At 48.3% G+C, this 19,844-nt stretch overlaps 1 protein-coding gene across 2 annotated transcripts in view; it reads right to left on the bottom strand.

Annotated features, from left to right (window-relative positions):
* Window positions 1–2,081: 2,081 nt before the first annotated feature.
* PSTPIP2 (proline-serine-threonine phosphatase interacting protein 2) overlaps window positions 2,082–19,844 on the bottom strand; it is a 166,222-nt gene continuing 148,459 nt past the window's right edge. For both annotated transcript variants that reach the window (XM_073618847.1, XM_073618858.1), the window contains 3 exons: window positions 19,067–19,121; window positions 7,893–13,433; window positions 2,082–5,756 (listed from right to left, as the gene is read on the bottom strand). In XM_073618847.1, the coding sequence (XP_073474948.1) occupies window positions 19,081–19,121 (41 nt within the window). In that variant the 3' untranslated portion in view covers window positions 2,082–5,756; window positions 7,893–13,433; window positions 19,067–19,080. The remainder of the gene's footprint in view (window positions 5,757–7,892; window positions 13,434–19,066; window positions 19,122–19,844) is intronic.

Genomic DNA, 19,844 nt, shown 5'->3' with positions numbered 1-19,844 from the left:
TCAGCGCTTCCTTCTCAGCTCTCAGGTTGCTCAGCTCTCGGTTAATTGCCAGCACTCATCATTCCACAGTGGCTCACCTGGTCATTTCCTGCTCGTCAGTCAAGCCTACAGCCAGCCCCTTCTGGCTATTTAAACTGCCTGGTTCATTTCTTCTGTGCCTTCGCTTTAGTCAAGACTTGCCTGGCTGATGGCTCTTCTGGTTCCTGATCCTGTCTGCTGCCTCTGACTACGCTGATCTCTGGCTTCCCTAGCTATATTTTGCCTCTGTTTACATTTTTAGCATTATATTAAAGGGTGTGATTTTTACTGCATTTTCTGTCTCCGTTTTATGATTACTGACAGTCTTCTCTTTCCTCTCCCCCTCCCCATCCCTCCCTCTCTGTATTCTCTCACCCCCCCCCCATACCTTCTGTCTTCTCTCCCCCCTCTCTGTCTTCTCTCTCCCCTTTTTTCCCCTTCCCTCTCTGTCTTCTCTCCCACCCCCCTCTCTCTCCCTTTCTGTCTCCTTTTCCCACTTCCCCTCTGTCTTCTCTCACCCCCCTTCCCCTGTCTGTCTTCTCTCTCCTCCCCCTCTCTGTCATCTCTCTCCTCTCTCCCCCCCTTGGTCTTCTCTTTCCCCCCCTCTCTGTCCTCTCCCACCCTTCTGTCTTCTCCCTCCTCTCTCCCCCCCTCGGTCTTATCTATCCCCCCTCTCTGTCTTCTCTCTCCTCTCTCCCCCCCTCGGTCTTATCTCTCCCCCCTCTCTGTCTTCTCTCTCCCCCCACCCCCTCGGTCTTCTCTCCCCCCCCCTCTCTGTTTTCTCTCTCCCCCCACCCCCTCTGTCTTTTCTCTCCCCCTCTCTCTCCTCTCTCCCCCCCATGTCTTCTCTCCCTCCCTCTCTGTCCCCTCTCTCTCCCCTGCCCCCATCTTCTCTCTCCTCTCTTCCCTCCCTCTGTCTTCTCTCTCCTCCCCCTCTCTGTCGTCTCTCTCCTCTCTCCCCCCCCTTGGTCTTTTCTCTCCCCCCTCTCTGTCTTCTCCCACCCTTCTGTCTTCTCTCTCCTCTGTTTTCTTTCTCCTCCTCCCTCTCTGTCTTCTCTTTCTCTCCCCCCATCTTCTCTCTCCTCTCTTCCCTCCTCTGTCTTCTCTCTCCCTCCTCCTCTGTTTTCTCTCTCACCCCTCTGTCTTCTATCCCCCCCTCTGTTATCTCTCTTCTCTCTCCCGCTCTGACTTCTCTCTCCTCCCCCCCCCCCTCGGTCTTCTCATTACCCCCGTCTCTCGGTCTACTCTCTCCCCCCATTCCCCTCTCTGTATTTTCTCTCCTCCCTCTTTCTGTCTTCTCTCTCCTCTCCCCCCCCCCATTCTGTCACATCTCTCATTTTGTGTCCCCCCCCCCCCCGCTCCTTCTTCCTTCCCTCCGCCCTTCCTTTTCTATTTCTCTTTCTTCTTACCCCTCCCCCTTACATCTTCTATCTGTTTGCCCCCCTTTTGTTCTCTTTTTCTCAACCCCCCTCCCCCTTCTATCTCTCACCCTTCTATCTGCAACTTTTCTCCTTTTCTCCCCTCTTTGTCTGTTCAACCCCCCCCCCCCCCCCCCCTTGTTTTTCTCCCTCCTAAAGTAAGGGGGGACTCTGATGGGGACCTTGATAAAAAGAAGGATTCTGACAGGGAATCTGATGTGGGGGGGGGGGACTCTTATGAGGGCCCTGATGTAAGGGGGACCCTGATGTAAGGAGGGACTGTTGTGGGGACCCTGATGGAAAGAAGAACTCTGATGGGGACCCTGATGTAAAGGGGATTCTGATGGGGATACTGATGTAAGGGGGAACTTGGAAGTGGAGGGATTCTTATGGGGACCTTGATGTAATTGGGGACTCTAAGGCTTTTCTTGTACAATTTTCCTTTAGATTTACCAAAACTATATAGTAGGAGGTCAAACCTAAACACTTTCAATGTGTATGCAATCAGGCAGGCCCTTCCACTACATAGTTGAAGGTAAATCTAAAGGAAGTTGAATAAGAAAATTGTATAATGTATGGCCAGCTAAAGACAGATTCAGGAGACACACACTAGAAGACGTCACAATCAACACAACTCAATCTGCATACTTCTCTTTTCTTGACTTTATTCTACAAACATATAATTGTCATTACAATGTATACATATCATTACAGCATTAATCATAATGTAACAATCACAGGTCCTATTTATCAAAGTATCAAAGAACCTTCCCCGGCAGTCTGTGCAGACTTAAGGCAGTGTAACCTCTTTCACTCCCACACACTGAGTATGTGTCCAAGGATGGGCAATGTGTTCTGTGCTGGGAGCACAATCAATGTGCGCTCCCAGCACCATCACTGAGTTATCATAGGCAGCTCTTAGTCTCTAGTCGTGATTGGGAGTTCACAGGATGGGCTCCTGGTCACATGACCACTGACAGCCAATCAGTTGTCACATGATTAGGAAGTCCATCCCACCCCACCCCACCCGTCCCGTCCCCAAGACATAAAGGCCCACCTGAAGGGACAGCAGGGTTGGGCTGGCAGGGGTTCAGGGCTCTTTTACCGTCATTGCCACCCCTCTGAAAAGCAATCTGCAATGGACCGTTTTCAGAGGCATTTCACAGGCAGCTCAGAACCTATTTTAATGCTAAAAGCCCGCAGCACCATGCCACAACCATATGTATTACACAGTTGCAGGGCTGGTTGTGGCATGGTTCCACTCACTTGGTTGGGTTCACGTTTGGTGGAGGCACTGCCAGTCAAATGTTTCAAATGGCAGAGTGTACTAATAACCTGGCCAGTGACCATGTTAACTTGTGGATGAGCGGTCCTGGTAAAAGCACAGTTCAGTCACCTAGGTTTACCACCACCCATGTAAATTAGATATAAAGCCACGTACACACGAGCGGAATGTCCGACAGAAAAAGTCAGACGGGAGCTTTTCATCGTCTATTCCGATCGTGTGTAGGCCTCATCTGACTATTTTTTTTTTGAAAATTCTGACGGACCTAGAAATGGAACATGTTCTAAATATTTCCTGATGGAACCAATTCCTATCGGGAAAACCGCTCGTCTGTATGCTGTTCCGACAGACCAAAAACGACGCATGCTCTGAAGCAAGTACGCGAGACGGAAGCTATTGGCTACTAGCTATCGAACTTCCTTTTTCTAGTCCCGTCGGAAGTGTTGTACGTCACCGCGTTCTGGACGGTCGGACTTTGGTGTGACCATATGTAGGCAAGACCGCTTGAATGGAATTCCGTCGGAGAAACCTTTGGAGTTTATTCCGACGGCAAAACCGGTCGTGTGTACGCGGGATTACAGGTTTAGGCTAGACATGGGCACAGCCAAAAAATTCGTTCATTTTCGTTTCATTAGTTAATTTTTTTTTTCGTTTTCCAGGTCATTCGTTATGATCGCAATTTGTACATTCGTAAATTCGTACATTCGTAAATTCGAAATTTGAAAATCCAAAAACCCGAAAATTTGAAAATCTGAAATAGTAACTAACTATTAAATTATAGGTATTGTAATTTCCTTTCAAATTTTGTTGTTAGTGAACGTAACAAATACAAATTTATCCGAAATTACGAATTATCCGAAATAACGAATGCCGCATCTAAACAAATGGAACGGAACAAATTAATAATAAATAATAATAAAAAGATTTTATTATTATTATTGTTATTTATTATTATTAACTTGTTTGGATACGGCATTCGTTATTTCAGATCATTTGTAACCTTCGGATAAATTTGTATGTGTTACGTTCACTAACAGCCAAATTTGAAAGGAAACTACAATACCTATAATTTAATAGTTACTAGTAATAGTAGTTAAGTTATTATTAGTTAATTATTATTTCGAATTCACAAATTTACTAATGTACGAATTTACGAATGTATGAATTTACGAATTTACAAGTTTTTCGAATTTACGAATATTCGGAAAAATTAGTTAAACGGGTTTTCGTTAATTTGGATATTTCCGAATTAACGAATTTGTCGAAATTCATTAAAAAACAAATTCGGAATGAAACAAATTGCACATGCCTAGTTTAGGCTGAGGTCACACTAGAACACGCAGCGGCTCACAGCAGGAGCCGGTTCACACATCTCCGCAGCGGCTCCGGTGCGAATTGCACAGGAGCTCTGTGCGTCTTTTGGTCCGTTTCAGGTCCGAATTCATCCCAAAATTTGGGCTGAAATCGGAACGAATATGGTGAATGGAGACGCACCGGACCCCTGCTGTGAGACGCTGCGTGTTCTAGTGTGACGACCCCAGCCTTAACCTGTTATGTCTAATTTACATGGGTGGTGGTAAACCTAGGCGACTGAACTGTGCTTTTTACCAGGACCGCTCAACCACAAGTGAACATGGTCCAATTCGCAATAGTGTGAACCCAGCCTAAAGGGTGGCAGTAATAGGATGAAAGCCATCATTGACTGTTTTTACAGGTAGCAACACAATGGGGGTTATTTACAAAAGGCGAATCCACTTTGCACTACAAGTGCAAACTACAAGTGAAAAGTGCACTTGGAAGTGCAGCCGCTGTAGATCCGAGGGGGACATGCAAGGAAAATAAAACACAGCATTTTAGCTTGCACATGATTGGATGATAAAATCAGCAGAGCTTCCCTTCATTTCAGATCTACCCCTCAGATTTACAGCGACTGCACTTCTAAGTGCACTTTCAAGTGCACTTTGCACTTGTAATGCACAGTGGATTTGCCTTTCGTAAATAACCCCCAAGATGTCACATTCTAGTAAACCTTAACCTGCAACAAGCATGCAGCCAGTGACATCTGAGATACCATCTGTATAATATATAAGGTGAAATGCAAATGTAGGCATCCAAACACAAAAAACTGAGTAACCCTCCAACCTCCAGTGCCTGGTCTAATGGAAAGGAACTTGGGGTAATGGAAGGCATGAGACTGCTCAGAAAGAACCACTTAATGGCCATCTCCCCCAAGAGTCTTCCTCAGAGCCTATGTGAGCAATGCCTTGGCGTTGGTCACACACTTTAAAGCTTTAGGCCCCATTCATGCCACCTGTGACCATTGTGGTGTGTTTACCGTGCACATGTAAAGTGCTTTACGTAGCTCATTCATTTGAGTGGGCTGCTAATGGACCTAAAAAATGGACCTGCAGTCATTTATATACTGCACTACATTGTAGTCAATCACTGCGCCTTGAAATGCTCTGCAATGCAGATACATCGGGGAACTGGTGCTTAGCTCCCAACTGTCCCTGATTTCGAGGGACTGTCCCTGATTTGGAGCAATGTTCCTCTGTCCTTCTTTCTCCCTCATTTTGGTCTGATACATATAGCTGTATATAAAATGCACTTTTTATCTTTCAAAAAGTGTCTCCCAGTGCTAAACCTTTCATCCAATTTCTAAATTGCTGCATTTGTACAATTTAAAAGCTAATATAAAGGAATAGTAGTGGTAAAAAAAAAAGCCCTTCTGGATTTATTTAACTTTTTTTTGGTTAATTCTCCTTTAAGGGGGTGTGGCGGGGGGCGTGTCCTATGCCTATATACGTTTGTTAGTAGGTGTCCCTCATTCCCATCTCAAAATGTAGGGAGGTATGCTGGTGTGGATGAGCCCCTACTCTGTATAAAAAAAAAAAAAGAAAGAAAGTAGAGGTTTTTTTTTTTTTTTGGCAGAAGACCCTTTCACAGTTATAAAACAGAGAATCTTATATTCACCAAACGTTTTCTGCAGGTTAATCTTCCAGGTGCAGGTTGTTAATGACAGTGATTGATTCTCCCTGAGGCTGGGTTCACACTGGTGCGACACGACAGCCGTCCTACTTTGGATCCGACTTTGCCCTGCGACATGAAGCCGGCATGTGTCCGACTTTCAATGAACGGGGATCCGACTTGGATCCCCGCCAATGCCGGCACTGTGTTTGGTATGAATCTTTAGGGGGGAACTCCGCGCCAAATTTTAAATAAAAAACCGGCATGGGTTCCCCCTCCAGAGGCATACCAGGCCCTTGGGTCTGGTATGGACCTTGAGGGGAACCCCCTACGCCGAAAAAACGGCGTGGGGGGTCGCCCCCAATCCATACCAGACCCTTATCCGAGCACGCAGCCCGGCCGGACAGGAATGGGGGTGGGGACGAGCGAGCGCCCCCCCCCCTCCTGAACCGTACCAGGCCGCATGCCCTCAACATGGGGGGTGGTGCCTTGGGGGAGGGGGCGCGCTGCGGCCCCCCCCACCCCAAAGCACCTTGTCCCCATGTTGATGAGGACAAGGGCCTCTTCCCGACAACCCTGGCCGTTGGTTGTCGGGGTCTGCGGGCGGGTGGCTTATCGGAATCCGGGAGCCCCCTTTAATAAGGGAGCCCCCAGATCCCGGCCCCCCACCCTATGTGAATGATTATGGGGTACAGCGTACCCCTACCCATTCACCTAGGAAAAAAGTGTCAATTTAAAAAAAAAACACTACACAGATTTTTAAAGCATTTTATTAGACAGCTCCGGGGGTCTTCTTCCGACTTCGGGGGTCTCTCCGGTTCTTCTCCACGCTCTCCGGATCTTCTGCCAGGCTCCTCCGCTCTCTTCTGCTCTTTTGCCGCTCTTTTGCTAAAGCGGAGGAGCCTGGTCTTCAATCTTCTGCCTTCTGCCCTCTTCTCCTGATGTTGACACGACGCTCTCTGGGGCTAGAATGCGCTCTGTGCGCTCTGCTCTGACTTATATAGGCGGTGACCCCGCCCCCTTATGCCGTCACAGTCCCTGGGCATGCTGGGACTGTGACGGCATAAGGGGGCGTGGTCATCGGGTGATGACCACGCCCCCTAAAACGTCACAGTCCCAGCATGCCCAGGGACTGTGACGGCATAAGGGGGCGGGGGTCACCGCCTATATAAGTCAGAGCAGAGCGCACAGAGCGCATTCTAGCCCCAGAGAGCGTCGTGTCAACATCAGGAGAAGAGGGCAGAAGGCAGAAGATTGAAGACCAGGCTCCTCCGCTTTAGCAAAAGAGCGGCAAAAGAGCAGAAGAGAGCGGAGGAGCCCGGCAGAAGATCCGGAGAGCGTGGAGAAGAACCGGAGAGACCCCCGAAGTCGGAAGAAGACCCCCGGAGCTGTCTAATAAAATGCTTTAAAAATCTGTGTAGTGTTTTTTTTTTAAATTGACACTTTTTTCCTAGGTGAATGGGTAGGGGTACGCTGTACCCCATACTCATTCACATAGGGTGGGGGGCCGGGATCTGGGGGCTCCCTTATTAAAGGGGGCTCCCGGATTCCGATAAGCCACCCGCCCGCAGACCCCGACAACCAACGGCCAGGGTTGTCGGGAAGAGGCCCTTGTCCTCATCAACATGGGGACAAGGTGCTTTGGGGTGGGGGGCCGCAGCGCGCCCCCTCCCCCAAAGCACCAACCCCCCATGTTGAGGGCATGCGGCCTGGTACGGCTCAGGAGGGGGGGGGGCGCTCGCTCGTCCCCACCCCCATTCCTGTCCGGCCGGGCTGCGTGCTCGGATAAGGGTCTGGTATGGATTGGGGGGGACCCCCACGCCGTTTTTTTCGGCGTAGGGGGTTCCCCTCAAGGTCCATACCAGACCCAAGGGCCTGGTATGCTCCTGGAGGGGGAACCCATGCCGGTTTTTTATTTAAAATTTGGCGCGCGGAGTTCCCCCTCAAGAACATCTGAGCACAAGTCGCGTGCCAAAGTCGGATCATGCAAGATGGCAATCCGACTTTGATCCGACTTCAATGATAGTCAATAGGCTGAAGTAGGATCAAAGTCGGACCAAAGTAGTACAGGGAGCATTTCTAAAGTCGGAACGACTTGTGTCGGACCAGTTAGGACGGCTCCCATAGGGAAACATTAAATTTCACACGTCATGCGACATGAGCTCCCAATGTCGGAGCGTTTGTCGGACCAGTGTGAACCCAGCCTAAGTTCACATCCGCATGATTTGATTGACATGCCAAATCGCAGTCTATTGACGACAACAGCACTGTCCCAATCGGTACGACGCCAACTTTTGCGGCGCCACACCAATTTCCAAACTGTAGTTCCTGCACTACGTTTGGCGACTTCGGGGGGGGGGGGGGGGGTGCGATTTCAATAGAGATCTGTGCATGAACACGCACAGATGTCTTTCAAATCCCCCCCGAACCCACACTGAAATGCGGGTTTGAAATCACGCGAGATCATTTCAAACCTGTGTACATTGTGAACGAGGGCTCAGGCCCAGTTCACACTGGTGCGACATACGCTCTACGACTTTGGGAGCACATGTCGTATGACATGTATAAATGAATGGTTCCCTATGGGAGCCGTCTTAACTGGTCCAACTTGTGTCGGCCCGACTTTGAAAAAGGTTCCTGCACTACTTTGGTGCGACTTGGGCATGATGTAAGCCCACTGATTTGAATGTAAGTCGCATCCAAGTTGGATCATCATCTTAACTGATTCGACTTGTGGCATGCGATTTGTGCTCTAAGGATCTTGAAGGGGAACCCCACACTAAAAAAAAAAAACAGCGTGGTGTCCCCCCCAAAATCCATACCAGATCCTTATCTGAGCATGCAGCCCGGCAGGTCAAGAAAGGGGGGGGAGACTATGATGGGCACTGATGAGCACAGATTGGCAGCACTGGTGGGCACTGATGATGATCAGTGCCCTAATTATCAGTGCAGTCCCGGCAAAGTAAGCCTGCACTGTAGCTGTCATTCGGCTATAGCGTGGATGGGAAGTAGGTAAATGGCTGGTGTCATAACTGATCACATGTGCAGCATCATGGCAACTGCAGATCAAACAGAAGCAAAGATGGCAGCTTCCTTGGCTGTAAAGGTGAGGAGGGTTTAGTTTCTGTTTAAAGTGAATCTGTCACCCAGATTCAGCATTACACTTCTGTATAATCAGTGGAAAATGTCGCTGCTGCTCTGTCGTGCAAGTACAGTAATACCTGGGAAATGAGCAGGCTACTGATCTCCTGCACCCCTCTCACTATCCCTTGGCAGTGACATATTTCATCTTGCATCCACACAGTGGAGCCTACTATACAATTCGTTACAAATACAGTGGAACCTTGGATTATGAGCATAATCTGTTCCAGAAGAATGCTTGTAATCCAAAGCACTCGCATATCAAAGCGAGTTTCCCCATAGAAGTCAATAGAAACGAAGATAATTTGTTCTACATTGACTTCTATTGCATGCAATACCGCATGTGGCCAGAGGTGGGGGGGGGGGGGGGGCGCCAGAGAGCCTCGGAAATACTCGGGGACAGCTCGGCTGAACTCGGAAAGCCTCAGAAACACTCGGGAACTGAGTATTTCCGAGTGTTTCCGAATGGCTCCGAACCATTCCGAGTGTCCGAGCGCCCCCTGCACCTCTGGTGAAATGCGGCACTGCACACCCCATTAGCTCGAATTCTGCTCGTTTTGCGAGACAACACTCGCAAACTGAGACAGACTTAAAGAAAAAAAAAAAAAGTTGCTCGTCTTTCAAAACGCTCGTTTACCGCGTTACTCGTTAACCAAGGTTCCACTGTATACAATATGGGGTAATTTTACATGGCAGGGTCCATTTAGATTCTGTCAGTTGGACTGGAACATAAGATTACGACAGTTTAATGTCCTTTTTAAAAGAACATCTCTCTGCTTACTATCTGACATTAGACTCAATTCGCTAAGCTAACGAACCAGATGAAGCATCCTTGTGTTCAACAAAGTGACAGTTATTTTCAGTAGAGTCCGGTGAGTTTGAAAATTGCAGTTGCATGGCTGAAGATAGAATGCAGGGGGGGGGGGGGGGGGGGGTGATATTTATCAAAACTGAAGCAGACAGAATCTGGAGCAGCCGCGCACAACATCCAATTAGCTTTCATCTATTATTTTCAAACTTTAAAGCAGAGCTCCACCCAAAAAGGGGAAATTCCACTTGTTTGCACCCTCCGCTGCCACGTTTGGCAGTTTTTGGGGGTGGGTAGCTGGTTTTTGACAGGTAGCTGCTCCCACTTCCGTTGCCGCAGTGATCTCAGCCAGAAGTTCGCCCCCCCCCCCCCACCTCCCGCAGTGACATCACAGTCCCCAGGAATCTACGGGACCAATCACAAGGCGCAGAGCGACTCGCGCATGCGCAGTAGGAAACCGGCTGTGAAGCCGCAGTATTTGTAGTGGCTGACTTTTAATTTTTTTTGGGGAGCTCCTCGTTAAGGCCTGGTTCACAACTATGCATTTTTTTAGTGCTTTTTTGAAGAAATGCACTACAGTCCATTTAAAGAGGAGGTCCCAGCCTGGGTGAAGAAAATACTGTAGCTGCTGACTTTTAATATTAGGGCACTTACCTGTCCAGGGGTTCCCGCGATGTCGGCACCCCAGCCGATCTTCGGATCGACTCCCGGGTGCTGCCGCCGCCATTCCTGGTAAGGGAACCCGGTAGTGAAGCCTTTTGGGCTTCACAGCGGGATCCCTACTGCGCTTGCACGAAGCACTCTGCACTTTTTAATTGGCCCGGCAGCGGGGGGAAGGAGGAGGGGGGCGAACTCCTTGGAGAACAGGCCGCGGCACATCTCCGGAAGTGGACCTGTCATAAACAGGTTCCTTGTTGCCCCCTCCCCCCCCAAATGTGCCAAATGTAGCACCAGAGGGGGGGGGGGGGGGGGGCGTAGAAGCGAGAGTTCCACTTTTGGGTGGAACTCCGCTTTTACGTTCACATCTATGCTTTTTTTTCAGCCGCTGCGTTTTTGAAAAGGGTTAGAAACTTTTTTTTTTAAACGCAAAACGGTGCATTTTTCTGGTTCAATAGACTTCAATGGAGAAGCTGCAGAAAAGCATGTAGTGCGTTTTTGCCACGATTTTCCCACGTTTTGTGTTTATCTGCCCAACAACAAATTGGTAAAAAAAAAAAGCATGAAAAAAAATGCAAAAAGCACAGCAAAAACAGATCAAAAGCAAACTGCATAGGTGTGAACCAGGCCCAACTGAACAAGTAGATTGGTTGCCATGCATAGTTACTCCATATTCTGTCTGCTCCAGTTTGATAACTTTCCCTCATGTCTTATGGTGGCCATACAGGTTGGAATAAATGATTGATTTCTTTCTTAAATATTTTCTCATGATAGGAATAATCGATCGATAGTCTACAACCCATTCAAGCAATATGCTGCACGCAAAGGAACTCAATCATAAGTTAAAGCGGAACTAAACATAATCGACAGTTACATTCAAAGTATGCCGTGAAGAAAATAGGATGGTATGATTTTTCTCCCTGGCCGATTAACTCAGTTTGACCGAATCTGATCTAAAATCAAGTCTGAATCGATGAAAAGGAAAGTTGTTATTATTATTATTATTATTAGATTATTTGCAGAGTCAACCATTGTGGTCAATACCCATATTAATTTGGATAATAAAATTGAAGAATGTATGGTCACCATTAGGCTGGTGTTAAAACTGAACTCTGGGAAAAGTAAAAGTCCTCCTTTACAGTGGGGCAACGGCACCGCAAGGGTTAACCGCCCATGCATGCCCAGGGGCCCGGCTAAAGCACTTCTTAAGTGATCTTCCGCAGGCTCCTACACAGTGCTAGACTGGTCCTTACAGCCTCTTCTCCCCTGCAAGCCAGTGGTTGGATGCCCCCCCAGGGGCTGCTGATAAGGGGGTACCACCGGTGCTCCTGTACCAAGCCCAGGCCCCATCAGCGCAGCTGGAGGAATCGGATCATGGACAAGAGGGGGTGACTGGTGCGGTGGGGGGGGTTACAGGATCCAATCTCCTATTGGGCTCTCCCTGCAGCAGTTGAAAGCCAGCTTCTTCTTCTCCCTCCCACTGGCTTTCAGCTGCTGCAGGGAGAGCCATACAGGGGATTGGTTCCTTGTCCATCATTGGATTACCCCTGCCTCAGTTGCCCCCCTGTTGGGCCCCCCCCCCCCCCACCTTCCTTGCAGTGCTGCTGGCTTAATCTCCCCTCCTTCTCCTCTCCCTCCCATCAGCTTTCTGTCCCGGGGGGGAGGGGTTTGGGGGGAACTACATGGGATCTGTCCTAGTAAACGCCCCCTGCAGCACCAATCACCCCTCCTGTAGATAACTTCCTTCCTTTTGCTGTCAGGGCCTTCTAGCAGCGCTGAAAGCTTCTTCTTCTCTCCCTCCCGCTGGCTGCTGCAGGCTACAAAGCGATCACTTCAAGATGGAGAGCAGGTCAGGCAGGCTGTACCGGGCCCCAAGATTTCTAACAGCAGCCCCAGATAGATCTGACTTTATCAAGACCAATGTAGTGACCACAGTTCTGCTTTGGATGTGAGGACACAGAGGGACATTCCACTGCCAGAGCACGGGGGGGGGCGTTTTCTAGGGGAGCGGACGATCAGGTAGGAAAAAGTACTTTTAGCGTCCCCTAGACAGATGTGTTCAGGTAACCTTGGCACTGCGGGTGCAGCCCCGCTGCAAGGGAGTGCTTTTACTTTTCCTGGAGTTGGGCGTTAAAGACTTGTAACTCTAGTTTGATCCCCATGCTGTAGGGCAAGTGTTTCTCAAAGCCAGTCCTCAAGGCGCCCCAACAGGTCATGTTTTCAGGATTTCCCTCAGATGAAAATGGCTGTGGTAATTACCAAGGCAGTGAAACTGATTAAATCACCTGTGCAAAATAATGGAAAGCCTGAAAACATGACCAGTTGGGGCGCCTTGAGGACTGGAGTTGAGAAACACTGCTGTAGGGGACTACAGCCTGTTTAAGAGTTTTGTTTTTTTCCTGGTTAATATAGCACATTGGATGCCACATAGGCTGCGAACATGCAAAACAGGAATCCCCAACTATCACTGGGCTCCCAAGGTGGGAATGGCATACATTCATAGGAGCCCCGAGAGATAGAGAGCAGATCCCGCATCTACAACAAAGGGATGAAACAAGGTCCTTGTATTAGTGAATTCTGCAGTTCAGCTTCATGGCATATGTTTTCCTATTTCACCTCTTTTCTGAAAATAAGAAAAATTAAAAAAAAAATGTATACAACAAACCCCTTGGCATCACCCTTTACATAAGACAGGCTGCTTATTTGACAAGCAATGAGTTTCTTTTTTTTTACCATGAAGCCCTCTAGTGGTGATGTAAGAATGCATTCCAGGTTGGCCTGGCACATTTTATTGACCCTTTTATGTCCATGTGCTTTTCAAGTCAATAGCCCCGTAGGGGGCGTTGGTTGGTAATTCCTGAGAAGAACGATGCACAGTTTTGCTGCACCCAGTGCTCAGTCAGCACTATCAATGCTTCAAAGTTTCACGTGGCTTGTAAAAACTGGACCATGCGTGATTGCACCGACTTGTGTTTTATTAACATTCCAGGGAGCGGTCTTGATTGCAGCAGGCAATAGTTAATCTGTCTCTTTATAAATAGCTTTCTAAACAAAACACCTAAAAAGATTAATAGCTGCAGAATATCTTCATTCCTGAGAGGGAGGATGGTACAGGTGAACGACATTCCAAATCCGTCACCTGGGAGACAAAAAAAGAAAATAAGTTATTATCAGTGGCGGCTGGTGGAGTTTTAGGATGGGGGGGGGCACCAGACCACGCCCTTCCTATTTGACTCCTCCCATTTCTCATGAGCCTCACACCTTATAGAATACAACCACTCTGTCCCCTGTATTCCACTTGCTTCCACCCATAGTGTTAGGAGTATACAGCTCAGCATCACAGGACAGAATATATAGCTCAGCACCACAGATCAGGGTTTACAGCTTAACCTCACAGATCAGGGTATACAGATCAGGGTATATAAAGCTTAGCCTCACAGATCAGGGTATACAGCTTAGCCTCATAGATCAGGGTATACAGATCAGGGTATATAAAGCTTAGCCTCACAGATCAGGGTATACAGCTTAGCCTCATAGATCGGGGTATACAGATCAGGGTATATAAAGCTTAGCCTCACAGATCAGGGTATACAGATCAGGGTATATAAAGCTTAGCCTCACAGATCAGGGTATACAGATCAGGGTATATAAAGCTTAGCCTCACAGATCAGGGTATACAGCTTAGCCTCACAGATCAGGGTATATAAAGCTTAGCCTCACAGATCAGGGTGTATACAGATCAGGGTATACAGATAAGCACAGGACCCCCCCCCCCCCCCCCCGCTCAGACAGCACACCCCCAACCCCCCCACTCGCGGCTCTGACAGCAAACTTACATCCCCCGTCTCTGGGCTCTGACAGCGGCACCCCCATGAAGAGGCTCTAGGCTCTGACAGCACTCCCTCCATCTCTGGGCTTTGACAGCGGCACCCCCCCCCCCCCCCTGGAGCTAGCGGCTCTAACAGCACCCCATCGCGGGGCTTGCAGGTCTGTCAGCACCCCCAACCTCCCCCCCGCGCCTATGTGGCTCGTGGCTCTTAGCTCTGACAGACTCCCTGTGGTCAGGCACTTACCGTCAGGCTTCTCTCCAAGTGCACCAGAGCGGCGATGGAGGTATCCTTCGTCCAGTCCAGCGTGTGTCTCCTCCACTCCTCTTCCTAAGCGCCAGGCTTCCAATAGGGTGGCCTGGCACTTTGGCCAATCAGGAAACAGGTCTGATGTTCTGCCTTCTGATTGGCGGGGAGGAAGGTTAGTGTGAAAATAGCAAAAATTAATTTGCTATAGTCACACAGTTGGGTGGGATCAGGGCGCAATCTCTGCGCCCCGTGCCCACCCTATTTTGAAGCTTATTAGAGCCTCTGGCTCTAATCAGATGCTTAAAAAAACAAAAAACACCCGCTCCCACCCCCGCCATAGGAGTCAATGCGTGCGGCATCCTGAAAGGGGCCGGGCGCATGGTTGGGGGGATGGCACCCGTGCGCCCACAATTCACGGGCTGCCACTGGTCATTATATTTGTATTAATTTGTTATAGGGGCCTGATTTCTTAAAATCAAAGTGCGCTTTTTCCTCCTGACCCCATACATGGAAGCACTACAATCAGTGGCGGCTGGTGCTCCATTGGTCGGAGGGGGGGGGGGCACGGCAGACAGACTTGACCACAGACATCCCCCTCTCCGTTGCTCCAGCCCGCCACCCCACACTAACTCTCACACCCCCCTCCCCGTCGCTCGAGCCCTTCACTACACACCATACACACCCCCCCCCACCCCGGTCGCTGGCCGGCCAGGCCCCCCCTGTCAGCCCTGCACTTATCCCATGCAGGTCACAGGTGCAAAGGTGGCTCCCCCCCCCCCCCCCCTCTGTCTCCTCCGTGTCCTGGCCGTCGCTTCTCCTCCCAGCCAATTGGGAGGAGAAACAGGAAGACATTAACGAATATTAATTCATTAATGTCACACAACAGGGTGGGCTCAGGGCGCAGTGCTCTATGCCCCCCAAAGCCCACCCTTTTTTAAAGCGCCAATCACGTGCTTCAAAAAAAGAAAACAAAAACCCCATTGGAATCCATGCGTCCAGTGCCCTGCATGTAGATTAAGGGGCCGGGCGCATGGATTAGGGGGACGGTGCCCCTGCGCCCCTAATGAGCGGCCACCACTAACTGCAATGATGTATTTTGTCAGTCTGTGGAGACTCTGTGGGGTTGATTTACTAAAGACAAAAAGACTGCAGTTGCTCCACAGCTTGGTAAATGAGCCAAGGCTGTGCTTTGCAAACAATACCCAATCAGGAGCAAGGAAAATAAAAAAATCAGCATTTTTGCTTGCACATGATTGGATGATGGAAGTCTTTTTTTTTTTTTATTCTTTATTTAAAGTTTTTTTTAGCAAAATACAGCATGAGGATACCATTCAAAAACAAATCAACACGTATTCAGTGAAATACAAATAGTGCTAAAAGAAAAATAAAAGCAATGACTACACTTAGCTGTAGAGTTCAAGGGAACGCACTGGAAATCATGGGGTACGACTTGTCATGTGACTTTGCAGTCCCAAGTCGTATTAGTGGAAACCGAGCCGAAAGAAGGAAACCTGCTTCCCGGCTCGGTTTCCACTAATATGACTTTGGACTGCAAAGTCGCATGACAAGTCGTACCCCATGATTTCCAATGAGTGCCATTTATCTGTGTGATCTCAAGTCGCAGCGACTTCAGAGTAGTCCCTGCACTACTTTGGTTCCACTTTGATGCGACTTGAGGTCCACAGACCTCAAGAATACACAGGAATTGTTTCAAGTCGCATAGAATTCGTGGCAAAATCATTCAGGTCGCAATAGTGGAAACATGGGCTTACTCTGATGGATGATATCAGAGACATTGTTAAACAGAAAAGGAAAAAAGAATAAAATAATAATTTTTTCCTCTCAAATGCCTAGGAAAACTTTATCCACAGTCGGGAACAAGATTCTGCAATGCCAGACGGTCTGCCGGAGGTAGACGCGGAAGTGGTTCCTATAACAAAGAATTTTATCTCACCAATCGATAATTCAGCCTCAATTGAGGATCCTTTAGACAGAATAGACCCCAACTTAAAGGAGCTTACCAAATGGCGGGTAAACGCCTGGAAGTCAGCAATTGCCCTATCTGTATCCAAAGCCCTGTGGGCATGGACCAAAAACATGGAAACAGTGATTCATCAAAATGTTTCTAGGGAAAATATAGTCAAGGCTTTGGACGAATTATGGCTCCCAGCAGACTTCACTGGTGAGACGGCGATGCATACAACTCGTTACTTCGCAAGATCAATGTCACTACTTTTGATAGCCATATGGGTATTGTGGTCAGAACTACGGGCAGCTGACACTGTGTCAAAACAAAATTAGTATAAATACCCTTTTTTTTGATGATAAATCACTCTTTGCAGAAAGGTTACAGAAAGCCATTTCCCACGTCACAGGAGGAAAGTCAGACTTGATTCCCCAGAACTGCAGAATTAGATGTACCCGGGGATTCGGGGATGCTTACTTGCACGCACCCATACTACAACTGTTAAGCCGTGTACACACGAGCGGAATGTCCGACAGAAAAAGTCAGACGGAAGCTTTTCATCGTATATTCCGATCATGTGTATGCCTCATCGGATTTTTTTTTTTTTCGAAAATTCTGACGGACCTAGAAATGGAACATGTTCTAAATATTTACGACGGAACCAATTCCTATCTGGAAAACCGCTCGCCTGTATGCTGTTCCGACAGACCAAAAACAACGCATGCTCTGAAGCAAGTACGAGACAGAAGCTATTGGCTACTGGCTATTGAACTTCCTTTTTATAGTCCCGTCGTACGTGTTGTACATCACCGCATTCTGGACGGTCGAACTTTGGTGTGACCGTGTGTAGGCAAGACCGCTTGAGTGCAATTCCGTCAGAGACACCTTCGGAGTTTATTCCGACGGCAAAACCGGTTGTGTGTACAGGGCATTACAGAAGTAACTGAGATTTTCGGTCAACCAGGCCCATCTACAATTCCAGAGTCTCCCCTTTGGACCCTGCACTTCCCTCAGAGCCCTCACGAGGGCTTGGATCACGGCAGTCCGGGTGGAACAGAACACAGATCACCTGATCTCACCTGAATATATAGGCTCTCCCAGCAGGCCAAGGGATTCAAGAAAACCCCTGCCCATTGGCTGGAACACCCACATACTAATGACCTGACCTTGGGTTGCCCTTCTCGTACGCAGTACCACCAAGTACCCAGCCACCTGGTGGTAGAAGAGAAAAGTGCAACAAGGCCAAGCTTAGGGACAAATCAATAGATCCCTATCCATCGACCGAGATAACTTCTCTTGGCAAGTAAATGTGTGAGGAGCATCCCTAACTAAACTCCAGGGTGCCACATCTAGATCAGGGATCCTCAAACTATGGCCCTCCAGCTGCTGCAGAACTACACATCCCATGAGGCATTATAAAACTCTGACATTCACAGACATGACTAGGCATGATGGGAATTGTAGTTCCTGAACAACTGGAGGGCCGTAGTTTGAAGACCCCTGATCTAGATAAAAGAATAGAATTCCCACTCCTGGGAAGTATGACATAATTTTGGCCTACGCTAGATACCAGGAAACAACTTAAAGAGGAAGTCTGCCCACTTCTGCAAAAACTAAAAGCCAGCAGCTACACATGCTGCAGCTGCTGACTTTTAATAATAGGACACTTACCTGTCCTGGAGTCCAGCGATGTCGGCAACGCGGCTGATGTTTCCATCAGCTGTCGGGTGCTGCCACCGCCATTGCGGGTAAGGGAACCCGGCAGTGTAGCATTAGGGCTTCAAGACGGGTCCCTACTGCACATGTGTGAGGCACCGCTGCGCTCTCCTACTGGCCTAGCGGCAGGGGAAGGAGGAGGGAGCCGAGGTGTGACTCCCGGAAGTGGGGACAGGATACCTGTCAAAGACAGGTATCCTCTCCCCCCCCAAAAGGTGCCAAATGTGGCACCGGAGGGGGGGGGGGGAGACAAATGAGCGGAAGTTCCACTTTTGGGTAAAACTCTGCTTTAAGAAATAAAAAATAAATCAAATTAAAGGCGTAGTAACCTTGGGGGGGAAAAAAACCTGGACCCCTTTAGGTTTATGCCATAATGTGGTAGTATGCACTGCATGATCGCACATTATGACAAACTTACCTCAGAAATTATGCCCTCCAGCGATTGTCATGCAGAGACTTTCATCTTCACCCTGTCTTCCTTACGGGTTTGCGGGCTCCAGCCGTTTGAATGGCCGGGTTCCAATGATGTCGCGGTCACAGCGTGGCGCTCCGCATTCCACAGCATACTGTGTGGCTGTGTATGGGCAGGTGACATCATCGGCCATTGCCGATAGGAATATCTCCGAAAAGGTGCACGTTTAGGAGACATTCATTGTACCTACAGGTGCACTCACAGGGTTAACTACTACTTTAAAAACTATAAATATAATATACCTTCCTATCCATTTATTAATGCGGCATGAGAATTAAAAAAAGTTGCTGTTGATTAGGAAACTTTAGTTCTGCTTTAAGTGCGGGGAGGGTAGATATTGGGGAAGTTAAATGCTGCTTTATGCAACTTCCCAGACATCTATTTTTTAGATTTTTGGAAAGTGCAACCTTTAATAAATGAATAAATTCAACAAAACCTGACCCAATCTGTCAGCATTTCAAATCAAATTTTTCCTGATCAGGTCTTGGAATAAACATTTTAGTTATGTTACATTTGTACAGAATTTACAACAGCTCACTTACGTTCTTTGCTATTGCTACAATCTAAAATCATCCAGTGATGCGTAGGCTGGATCATCTGGGAAAAAAATAAAAGAAGAAGAAGATTGATCTCACATAAAGCCATGCAGAAATGTTAATTTGTACAGATTTAAGGCCTCGTGCACACCGGGTGTTTGCTTGTCTCCTCTGAACACCAGAAACAGGAGAAAAGTTCATAACAAAATGCAGTGCAAGAAACCTGCGTTCAAAACGCACTGCAGTTGCGATCTGTAGCAAGTGTCAATGTTAACTTGTTAACTTAACCACTCGCCGACCATGCTATAGCCGAAAGATGGCTACAGCACAGTCGTCCAGTTCTGGGAGGCCATGGACGTCCTCCCAGAACCCGGGCGCGCATCAGGCGTACTATGTGACCACTTTGTCCTTTTCGTCAAAGCTGATCACAGATCAGGGTAAAAGGGCCAATCAAAGCAGCCCTTTACAATGTGATCAGCTGTGTCCAATCACAGCTGATCACATGTAAACAAACTTGCTGATTATCAGCAGTCCTTTCCTCCCACTCTGTGTGAGGAAAGGATTGCTGAAAACTGGCAAGGCTCTCAGTACATTGTTTACACTCATAATGAGGACACTGATCATCAGCGCCTTCATGATCAGTGCAGCCCCATCAGTGCCCATCAATGCAGCTTATCAGTGCCACCTATCAGTGCCCATCAGTGCAGCTTCATCAGTGCCAATCAGTGTAGCCTCATCAGTGCCAATCAGTGCATCTTCATTGGTGCATTGGTGCCCATCAGTG

This window comes from Aquarana catesbeiana, linkage group LG01 (genome assembly GCF_042186555.1).
Source record: "Aquarana catesbeiana isolate 2022-GZ linkage group LG01, ASM4218655v1, whole genome shotgun sequence".
Lineage (NCBI taxonomy): Eukaryota > Metazoa > Chordata > Amphibia > Anura > Ranidae > Aquarana > Aquarana catesbeiana.
The sequence above is the reverse complement of the archived record's forward strand: the minus strand, read 5'-3'. Positions and strand labels throughout refer to the sequence as shown.